Source organism: Orbicella faveolata, unplaced genomic scaffold (genome assembly GCF_042242905.1).
Source record: "Orbicella faveolata isolate gen_17 unplaced genomic scaffold, um_ofav_v1 contig_2, whole genome shotgun sequence".
NCBI lineage: Eukaryota > Metazoa > Cnidaria > Anthozoa > Scleractinia > Merulinidae > Orbicella > Orbicella faveolata.
The window spans coordinates 19,233,058-19,244,567 of NW_028301547.1; the positions used below are offsets into that span (position 1 = coordinate 19,233,058).

Here is an 11,510-nt window from a genome sequence, read left to right on the forward strand (position 1 = left end):
ACGAATTTATTTTGGCGCGACAGAAGCACGACGTTTGAATCGCTGCCGTGCCAGAGTCGTGTGGCACGGCAGGGCTTGTCGAATTTAATTGCTTGCACGGAACTTAATTCAAAAGTTTGATTCAGACGCCGTGCTTCTGCCATGCTTTTGTCGAACTTAATTACTGAATTTAGTTCGGCAGAAGCACGACGTCTGAACTGGGACTTAGTTTTCTTGTTTTCATCCTCTCTTTATCTCAGTTTAAAATTAACGACAACAATGAAATGCCAGACACCGCGTAGGCCATATTCAAACATGCGGCGAACCTAACGCAAATGAGCAAAAACCGCAGTCTTAGAGACCAGTTTCTGTGTGTCTGTCTGCCTCTGCCCAATCCTCTAAAGTCGGTCGCTTTGACTGGCTAAATAAGAGATACCAAAGAATATATTTTTCCTTCTCTGTCAGCGAAATCCAAGTAAATTGAATCGTGCAATTTGATTGGTTGCCTTAGTGCGCGGTCCGAACACGTTATACATGTGAATCCGGATTATCCTGAATGCTTAAGTTAACTTTTTTCAAGCGGCGTTTTCCGTGGTAAAAAATAAAATTCAACAAATATAGACCAGCTGTTTGCCTGTATAATTTCAGTCCTTTTTTTCTTTCGTAGTGTAGTTTATCGGCTCCCTGCAGTGAAGAGCAGGAAGACGAAAGAACTGGAAATTGGTTCAAATGAGGATGGAAACGCACCATAGCCGAAGTTTTAGAAAGCAAAATGAGAACATACTAGAAGAATTAATATTTACAGACTACATTTCCTTCTTTTGAAAGCGGCTGCAATTGTTCTGATTGTTCAGCAAATGTGCTTTTATGTGTTTTGGTTAATGTTGTAGGTTTCAAACAGTTTTGATCTCAATTCATTAATAATTCACTCCTCAACTATACTAATATTAATAACCAAGCAAATGAGCAAAAGCCACAGTCTTACAGACCAGTTTCTGTGTATCTGTCGAGTTCTCTCCAATCCTCTAAAGTCGGCCGCTCAGACCGGCTAAATAGGAGCAATACCAGGGAATTTGTTTTCTCTGTGCGAGATCCAAGTAAATTGAATCGTGCAATTTGATTGGTTGCCTTAGTGCGCGGTCCGAACACGTTTTACATCTGAATCCGGACTATCCTGAATGCTTAAGTTAACTTTTTTCAAGCGGCGTTTTTCCATGGTAAAAAGAATAAAATTCAACAAATATTGACCAGCTGTTTGCCTGTATAATTTCGGTCCTTTTTTTCTTTCGTAGTATAGTTTATCGGCTCCCTGCAGTGAAGAGCAGGAAGACGCAAAAACTGGAAATTGGTTCAAATGAGGATGGAAACGCACCATAGCTGAAGTTTTAAAAAAGCAAAATTAGAACATACAAGAAGAATTAATATTTGCAAACTACATTTCCTTCTCTTGAAAGCGGCGGCAGTTGTCCTCATCGTTTAACAAGTGTGCTTTAATGTGTTTTGGTTAATGTTGTAGTTTTGGAACAGTTTTGATCTCAGTTCATTAATAATTCACTCCTCAACTATACGAATACTAATAACCAAGCAAATGAGCAAAAGCCACAGTCTTACAGACCAGTTTCTGTGTTTCTGTCGAGTTCTCTCCAATCCTCTAAAGTCGGCCGCTTAGACCGGCTAAACAGGAGCAATACCAGGGAATTTGTTTTCTCTGTGTGAGATCCAAGTAGATAGAATCGCGCAACTTGATTGGTTGCTCGAGCGCGCGGTCTGAACTCGTTTTACATCAGAATCCGGATTATCCTGAATGCTTACGTCAACTTTTTTCAAGCGACATTTTCCATGGTATAAAATATAATTCAACAAAAATAGACCAGCTCTTTTCCTGTGTAATTTCAGTCCTTATTTTTCTATCGTAGTATAGTTTATCGGTTCCCTGCAGTGAAGAGCAGAAAGACGAAAGAATTAGAAATTGGTTCAAATGAGAATGGAAACGCACCATAGCTGAAGTTTTAAAAAGCAAAACTAGAACATACAAGAAGAATTAATATTTGCAAACTACATTTCCTTCTCTTGAAAGCGGCGGCAGTTGTCCTCATCGTTTAACAAATGTGCTTTAATGTGTTTTGGTTAATGTTGTAGTTTTGGAACAGCTTTCATCTCGATTCATTAATAATTCACGCTCGAATATACGAATATTAATAACCAAGTCAAACAGGAAAAACTTCACTTTCATGAAATTCTTGATCGTGCCACAACGCGACTGCTTGGTTGGAGTGTATTAATTCGATATATATATCTCGCAGGATATCTCAGCAAGGAACATCCTAAGGTTCACCATGAACGCAACACTTTCCACAATCGAAGGCTTCGCCCAGCAGTTTAAAAACCGAACAACTGCCATTCGAATAGTAGAATCACTAAGTATGTTGTTGATCAACCTCAGCGCCTTTGCTGGCAATCTTCTCCTTGGTATCGCGGTCTTTATAAACCCAAATCTTCGGACAATCACAAACATTTACATCGTAACGTTGGCCTTTTCGGACTTCCTGCTATCTTTGCTAGGAATTCCTTTCACGGTTGCCTCTCTGATCGTCGGATCATGGCCGTATAATAACTTTGTTTGCCAGCTCCAGGGATTCTGTATTCTCCTCATGTGCGCTATATCGTTACAAACCTTAGCTGTCACCGCTGTAAACAGATATTTTCGGGTGGTCCGTTCACGTGCGCTGTATCTGAAAATCTTTAACTTCAAGACAACAAAAATAACAATAGCATTCGTGTGGATCATGGCTTTGTTTGCGCCTCTTCCCTACGTTGTTTCCGGGCATGAATTTTCCTTTCACCCTGCGAAAGTTTTCTGTGCGCACAACGCCGAAAGCTTGTACAAAGGTTACGGAGCGTACCTAGTTCTGTTTTTTGTTGCTATACCACTGATTATCATCATAACTTGCTACACAAAAGTGTTTCTGGCGGTGCGCAAACACAACCTAAACTTCCAAATTCGAATCCGCTCGGGGAGCCAGTCCAAGCCCTCGATTGACGGGTGTCTATCAGTGGATGAGGTGAACATCACCTACACCCTTCTAGTGGTAGTCTGTGGTTTTCTGGCTTGTTGGACGCCTGTTGTAGTGGTCGATATGATCGATTTTATAAACGCAGACTGGAAGCTTAAGCGACAAGTTTATGTGAGCTATACCTGTTTCGCATTTGCCAGCGCTTCGCTCAACCCCGTCATATACGGCATCATGAACCGGTCCTTCCGCGCGGAGTACGCTCGGATATTGTCGTCCCTAAAATTGTGGTCTTCCCACGACCATCCTGAAGCCAACAACGATGGAGAATTAAAAATGTCAACGACGCAAGGATTAAGCTAAGTTTGATTAGAAACAAAGTCGATTTGTAAGTTGGCATGCATTAAAATATTCCGTAGAGTACAAGGTTGTATAATTTGAAAAGTAAGCGAGCATATCTACAATCAAAGCTTGAAACAACTAATCCCTCATACGACTAGACATTGAATCGATCAACGTTTGGACGGGTTGGTGATCTACGATCATGAACTTCGGCGACTTAGAAGAGCAATGGCCACCTGGTTTGAGTCTCCCGTAACTTACAAAAAATCTTAGAGGGACTACAGGTCTTAGTTTAAGGACGTGATTCTTTGCTGCTGGTATAAATTTACGATCACATTTGCAAAAGAGCAAGTTGGTAAATCTTATTATTTTTTCCCTTAACTGAAGAAAAAATTGTTCTGCAAATATGAAAAAACAATTTATTATCTTTGAAAGGGGCTCTTAAAACACCTTGGTGTCCATTTTCTATGCATTTAGTTGTTGATTCAAACTAACCCACCAGGTCATTGCGAGATATACCTTCGTAAAAGTAGATATAAATATATACATCAAATATTTCAAAAACAGTCTTAGAACCTAAATACTTAAGTAAAAATTGTTCAAATTATTGATTCTCTGAAACTTTGATCAGAATTTTGCCAGACGCTTACCAGATGTTCACTATAGTTTAAGGCAAGTACGACTATTTTATCTCAAATTCACTTTCACTATTTTTCTGTCTGGACGACTCACGCCGGTGAACAAGAAAGTAAGCCTTGCGAACTAGACTAGAGCTGTGAAGTGCAGCGGTTCACGTCACTCACTTCTGTACATACAAGGAAAGCGAATCTTGATATGAACTTCAAACCGAGTACATAGGATCGGTACGGATTGTCGTTTGTTTCAGAATCGCGGAGAAGGTATTCATGAGCAGGTGTGCATTATTAAGATAAAGAAAATTGTATGTAGCGCTAGAGTCAATAATTAAACTGTCATCCCAGATTTGAAAATTAAAAGTCGTGGATGACAGATGTCTGCTATTAATGGCATATAGAGCAAGATAAATTGAAAGACAGCGCTATTAAACTGTCGTCCTTAATCTCTGTTATTGATAGTTCAACAGAACAGCGAGCGGTGGATGACAAAGCCAATTAAACACTACTATCTATGCACGGATTAGAATTTCGATAAAAATCCCTTCAGAAAACTGAAATTAAAGGCCGAGACCTTTTCAAATGTTTCTCGTTTTTAGCGCCCTTTTTAAGCTATTCGAGTGATTTTCTTTTCAATGGAGACAAGCTCAGTTCGTGACTTGGTAACCTCGAATTAATGAAAAGTACATTAAACTGTTATCTCGTGGCTCAAAAATAGATTTTTGTGAACAAAAATATGCTCATAAGTGAGATAAAATAAATGCAACACATTAAACTGACATCTTTAGCCTGGAAACAGATCGTTCAGTTGTGAAAAAACAGCTCAGCTATCTGTCAAAACAGTTCTGCCCCATCGAAACGACACGATACAAGTCTTTTTCACTACAGCTACCAAAAATAAGGGCAATGCCAAATAGTTTTAGATTCTATTGATACTTAACTCGAAAATATGCATTTCATTCAACGAGGAACGAGATATTTTGTTCAGAATAACAAAACTATTATCTTACCTGGCGACACTTAGCGACTGAGTTAGTTGCCCGCTGGGTGGGATTCACTCTTGGCGCCAAATTTAAAGCTCGAGTCGTAAAATGTTTTAAATTCACTTTCTTTTTTTTTTTAATTTTAACAATCTGTTATGGCTATTGGCATTTTCAATCCTTTTTCGTGAATATTCAGTGCAGTCTTCCGGTTAGAAAACAGACTCGACTTTCAGTTCACAAGTGGTGCCAGGACGGTTGCTGAACCCTTGATTACTGGCCGGAGCCGCTATGGGAAGTTTTGAGTACACGACAGAAGCGTTAAGAGTTGCTCGAGGTACAGTTGAGAGCAACTACTACTAAAATTTTAAGCGTGTCGATGACGTCAGTTGTTTTATAATATTGCCAATAGAAACAAGTTTCTCTCGCGAGGTTAATAGTTGCTCGAGGCACAGTCGAGAGCAACTACTACGTAAATCTCGAGCGCGTCGATGACGTCAATTGTTTTATAACATTGCCAATAGAAATAACTTTCTCTCGCAAAGTGAAGCTAACTCTCTTCACGTAATGAGCTTGTACGCTTAAATCCTTACGTTTACTAGCTGTTATAAGAATAGCTCGTGAAAACTGCGAATCAAAACTCTCAGTGACATGTCACTCTGATTACAGAGTACAGAGTGTTAAATTCCCTTAATCTTTACGTCACGCGCGGCTTAACGGATAGTCGCTAATTAACAAAATTAATCAAAATGGCTATCAAAGGATTACCGACAACGAAACTGACAATTAACTCCAGAAACCTAGAATCTAGTAACTGAGTCGCATTTTGAAACAATTCTTAAGGCAAAAACAGAGATTTGACGATTGTGGGTCGGGATGAAAATTAAAAGAAGTGAACAAAACAAGTAATTTGTATGCAAAGATAACAATGCGACTTATAGCCAGGGTGTGAAACGATTAACCATAATTAATTTAGCCCCATAAAGCCTTGGCTTTGTGGAAATTCACGCTCGAAAGAGGAAGAACAAAAAAACGAAGTCACTTTTGTTCACTATCGGTTAGATGAGGCGCTACCCCACGACGCCTAGCAACGCGTTTTGATCAAAACGAAGTATTCGTTCGTATCAGGCAATATCACTTCATGTAGACTCGAGGGGAGTGATATATAAGCACTCGACGGGTTTATTTGCACAACGATCTATTAACGTCAACCTCGTATCTACATGAATTGTAGGCGAATTCCAGACGTCATTAGAGACGATTAAAGCTGGTTTGATTTATCCATCATGGCGGCGGCTCTGTTTCGGGAAAGTTTACAAGTGCAGCCGGCCGTGAGGGCGAAAGCCGCGAACAAGGATTTGAAACAGAAGAACAACCGAGCATTACATAACTGGCAGAAGGTGAGGAACGTGCTGGACAGAGAGAAAGAAAAATGGGCGAAAGGAGTTCAAGATGATCGAAACAAGCTGCTGAAGCATCGCGAAATGCTGCGAAACACGTCACTGAACCTAACAAGGTCCGACTCTTTACACTCCGAAGACGATGCCACCCCTCAAGTTAAGCCTCGTTTGTCTTTAAAAGATGTGTACGACACGCTCCTGAAGAGCGCCCAAGAACAAGAAGATGGTGGCTTTGACAGCAAGAGCGTCAAATCAGAGCCGCCAATAATGTCATCGACAGTCAGCTCCGAACAGAAGCGAGTGGGAAGAAAAGCAATCACATTTTCTTTACAAGGTCTACAGAAAGCAAACAGCAATCTGCAAAGTAAACTACAAGCTATGGAAAAAGCGCAACAACGTGACCTGGCAGTTGATGATGAAAATCACAATGCACGGCCAGTTTCAGGGCCGCCACCGAGCCATTTTGACTTAAACGACGAGGAACGCAGCTTAGGCCCGACTCTAAAGCTCCCCCCTACCCGTCTTCCACCTATAGCTAGAAGCGTGTCTTTCAAACCTCAAGCGCGGAGTTTTAACAAGGATGAAGAGTTTAAGAAGCGCGTCAAAGGCCGAGAATATTCACTAGATGACATACGCTACTGCCGCTACTTAAGGAAGCGAGCGTTATCTGATCCGATTGAACCAACGAAAAAACTACCTCATCACCATCGAAGTACAACTTCATCTAAACCTCAAGGAAAAAAATAACACGCAAATGTCTACGTTAGTTTTGCGGGGGACTAACTGTGCACACACAACCTGAACTATATATTGACTCGAAATTGTAGCAAAAGACCAAAATCAAGATAGCCTGTTCATTTGCATTTTTCCTGTTGCCCACTTAAACGTTGTACGGTTTCATATCACATCGACAATAATGAAGCTACACTTCTAAACTTTACCTAAAAGATATCAAGTGATAATGGCGACAAATAGTATTTTGGGGAGAGGTTATTCACAACCTGAATGAAAAGCACAAAAGAGAGGAAGACGAAAACAAAAATGTTGAATAACAGACAGGAAAAACTGATGAAACATGTATGACGTACTTCGGTTACAGCGACAACACGAATGATAAACGATATTTTGGTTGCACGAAATAACAGCGTAATAACACGTACAGAAAGAACTGGCAGAGTAGAGCAAAAGCTCGAAACAAGGAATCAAACTCTCCAAAAACACTCCTGGTAGTCATTACAAGAAACTACAACGGAAAGAGGAATATTTATAGCGAAAGCCATCACTAAATAGTTTCAGAATAAACGATGCGCGACCGATATGTGTAGCAACACGAGGATGTTAACATGTAATTATACCTTTACAAAGATATTGTCGAGCACTTTTCAGAAAAAGGTTCAGTCCGAACGAAGTTCGGCAAATAGTAAAACCTTTCGGTACACAAGAACTTGTTGTACCATGTCATGAAGACAAAAAAACAAATTTAAACAAAGCATATATTGTTCAATGAATAAAAATAGATTAGAAAATAGATCAGAAAACAGCTTTCCGAATCTTTTACCGGCCGCTTTTAGAACCTCAAAACTGCAACCAAGAAAATTCGCGATATTGAAAACCTGTTAGTTGTTATGGATATTATCTACTGGCCCAAAAGAACAGAACATATGGCGTGGGCGCTGTAATAGGTGGGGGCTAATTGCGTGTTTGCTGCCGTCAAACACATGCTCTATTTAAATTTCAATCGAAACATTGGAGTATTTGCATAATGACAGTTCCGTGGTCTGGCCACGCAACATGAAGTTTGCGGTCACGAGATTAGTTAGTCACGTGATGTGCAAAAGCCAATCAGTGAATTGATGCTTCCAGCTGACAAAAGGTGAAAAGTAGTTTTGTTATAACTACTATTATAACTGCTGCAACTAACGTTCTTAAAATAGTAAGTTCTGTTTTATCTAAGGAGTTCAGTCACGGTATTTTGGCCATGTAAAAAATTACCTTTAAATTGAAGGAAACCTGAAAATAGTAGTTTACTAAGATAAAAAAACACCAAAGAGATAATAACAAACCATTAAGGAACAAAGATGACGAAGGATGAAGAAGATTGACACGGATTACAAACGACGAACTTGAAAAATTTTAGCTAAATTTGTCAAGATACGCAAAACTAAAAGGATCTCATGTTCAATCTATATTTCATCCTAAATTTTCCTTATTTACTTCAAATCTACAAATACCCCTTCTTTCTTTTCCTGCACACAACTCGTAAAAATCATCGAAAACGTCTAACCCTTGGAACCTTCCACCGTAAACTAGTAAGTAGAGGCCTTCCATTATCAGTTTCCAAGTCACTGTTACCTTCGCCATACGGACTATACGTGAACATCAACTATCTGCTTTTGTGCTTCTTGAACGAAGGACTAAGCGACAAAGTACCACGGTTCAAGCGCGTTAGACAGTTCGTACCCCGCGGTATCAGACGCGTAATTTGTCTGGATGAATTATGAATCTCTAGTAAAAAAAAAGACACCATCTTGACAACCTTAGACACACTTTCCCGAATGACCGCGGCGCAAAACTAAAGAACTCGCCTAAAAATGGCAGGAATTAGAAGCAAATTCTGTTCAGTAAGGGACCGTTCATTTTTTATAAGGTAGGGGGGGCTGGTGGGATTTGGGGGGGGGGCATGCGAAAAAAAATGGCTTTCGAGGGGGGGCCATCCCAAAAAAATAAGGGAAAAAGGGGGGGTCACGTGAAATATTTTAGTAAAACTTTAAAATGGCATAATGTTTGAATATCAAAAAAATTGCTATAGAATAAACATAGAAGGCAGGATACAAATTTATTACAAACTTTCCTTCTGCTTTAAAAAAACGTTTGGCGACAAAAAGCATTTGTAGCTACTGAAAAGAAGTATTTAACACTGTTATTTTCGAATGCAACTTTCACCGGCACTCATCTTCATCTCCGCTGTCGTCGAGTTCTTCGTCGCCGCTTGTGCTGCTATGGGAGTCTCTTTCACCAATGCTGCAAGAGGCAGCAATGCTTTCCGTCAGAGTGTACTCTTCAGGGTACATGAAGGTGTAAACATAATCTCTGACTTCCCGCTCAAGGTTGGTGGTGATTCTGCTTCTTGCAGCATTGGTGAAATAATTTCCTTCCAAGAGCTGGGCGATGTATGGCCCATCTCTTCTAAATATCGACGTGGCAACATCCTCAACTTTAAGACACTCTTCCGGGACGGCCGTTCTAGGAGGGTACACAAGGCATTGTGGAAGATCATTTCCTAGCGGGTTTCCAACACAGATTCCATAAACTCGTTGGACGTTGTTTTCAGTCCGCTTCCTCTTTCTTTCATTTGACTTTCTGCGGTTTTCTTTTTTCCTTCTCCTTTTGTTGATGTGCTGTTTGAGTATGCCTTTGAATATGCTGTTATAATTGCTCTTCTTATTTTCTAGTGCTTCCATGTCCTGCGTGACCTTCGTCAACTTAGCTTCTATACATTTGATCTGTTTTACATTAAAACTGTGGGCAAATTCTTCGTCCTGCTTTAAAGCAAGCCCATTGGACTGAAAGAGTGTGGAATCGTGTTCCTTTACATCTTTCAATATGACATTCAACTTTTCCACCATTGCTCTGTGCTCTTTGATGGAGAAGTTCAGTTTTCTTCCATCACTGGGCTTCAACTGGTACCCTTGCATGGAAAACTCACTCGCCCTTTCTGAACAGCCATCCGCACCTAGAAAAATTGCTCCTTTTGCTTGTAAGATGTCAAACTGCCTGGATCGTTCAGCTGTAAACCTTTTCTTAAACGACTCGTCGCTTTCGCCATTATTGCGCATTTTGGAATTAGCCTCTTTCATGATGCTCATGTAGTAATGCGCTCTTTCCCCGATTGGATTAACAATATAAAGAAGAAAGAGCATGGAAGTGGCAGGCTGGTTTTATCTGACCCAGAGAGCGTTGCTCTATTTGCAGATAAGTTTATTCTCAAATCGAAGTTTGTGGTGGATTATCTTCAGCATCTTGAAGTGCTGGAATTTAAAAGGAAAAAGAGGGCAGAAGAAAAGGCAAAGTTAAGTAGGGAGGAGGATTATCCTTGGACTGAGTTGTGCGAAGGTCTAACCAAGCTTAAAAAGCTACGTGTTCCAGAACTAAACAAGTACTCAAACCACCACGGGCTGAAGCAGCATTTGAAAAGCAGCAAGAGTGAGAAAGTAAAGGCAATTGTAAGACATTCATGCTTGCAGCAGAAGAGTCCTCTCAGAGCTGGCCAACCAACACTGAGAAATGCCAGGACATTGACACAAAATGACAACAGGGCAAGTGCTGACAGCAGTGAAACGGATGAAAGTGACAATGATGAGTATGACAGTGATGCCATTGACTCTGGGGGAGAAGATGACTCAAGTGACGTAATTCTTGCATTCATCAATTCAGATGAGGAAGATGCCAATGAGAGGCCAAATGCCACACGCTCAGGGCGAGCCATAACTAGGAGATCCGAAATTGACTTCTCTTTCTTTTGATTTGTTTTTTAAACAACAGCTCTCTGTCGTATAGAGATTGTAAATATTGTCTTCATAGTGAGCACAATAACGTGAAGTAGGGGGATAATAGAGAAATATTAAAAAAGTTGAAATCTAAATATTGTTTGTTCAATTTTTTTGGGGGTGGGGGGTCATCCCAAAAAATGACCGCTATAAGGGGGGGCCATGTGAAAAAATTGGTAAGCTGAGGGGGGGTCATGCGATTTTTAAATGGTGCTTCCCAAATCCCACCAGCCCCCCCTCCCTCATAAAAAATGAACGGTCCCTAAAGCATGGCCGCCTAGATTAGCCTTTGCCACCTGCGGGCATGCTTGCTTTTACATAAATGTTTATTTAAAAGGATTGTAATCAATAAATTAAGTGTAAAGTGTAAGTACGTAAAAAAAATAAAGTCTGTAAATAATTCGTAGCATTCAATTGTTTCACTTTGCTGTTTCTATCGGTTCTCTTGGGAGCTAAGTATATCTAATTTGCTCAGGTTAACTGGTAGCCAACGTAATCGCTGAATTTTGTATAGGTAATCATACGTTCTTTTCTCGTTCAATATGGAATTAATTTGTACGAGTGAGTTTTTCAATAAGCTGAAACTACACGAACCGCTTCGGCTTTTTGAAAAACTCAC

The 11,510-nt window shown here is 40.2% G+C and overlaps 2 protein-coding genes across 2 annotated transcripts; both read left to right on the top strand.

Annotated features, from left to right (window-relative positions):
* The first annotated feature begins 2,040 nt into the window (after window positions 1–2,040).
* On the top strand, window positions 2,041–4,743 carry LOC110058965 (melatonin receptor type 1A-like). The gene has a single exon (XM_020765634.2). It carries the CDS (start codon window positions 2,316–2,318, stop codon window positions 3,351–3,353), a length of 1,038 nt encoding a protein of 345 aa, XP_020621293.1. The 5' UTR covers window positions 2,041–2,315; the 3' UTR covers window positions 3,354–4,743.
* A 1,177-nt stretch (window positions 4,744–5,920) lies between these two features.
* LOC110058966 (uncharacterized) lies at window positions 5,921–7,882 on the top strand. The gene has a single exon (XM_020765635.2). The coding sequence runs from the start codon at window positions 6,231–6,233 to the stop codon at window positions 7,089–7,091; it is 861 nt and encodes a 286-aa protein (XP_020621294.1). The 5' UTR covers window positions 5,921–6,230; the 3' UTR covers window positions 7,092–7,882.
* Window positions 7,883–11,510: the final 3,628 nt, after the last annotated feature.

What these genes read in the sequence shown, in the direction of transcription:
- LOC110058965 (XM_020765634.2), top strand. Translation starts at nt 2,316, where the DNA reads ATGAACGCAACACTTTCCACAATCGAAGGCTTCGCCCAGCAGTTTAAA.
- LOC110058966 (XM_020765635.2), top strand. Translation starts at nt 6,231, where the DNA reads ATGGCGGCGGCTCTGTTTCGGGAAAGTTTACAAGTGCAGCCGGCCGTG.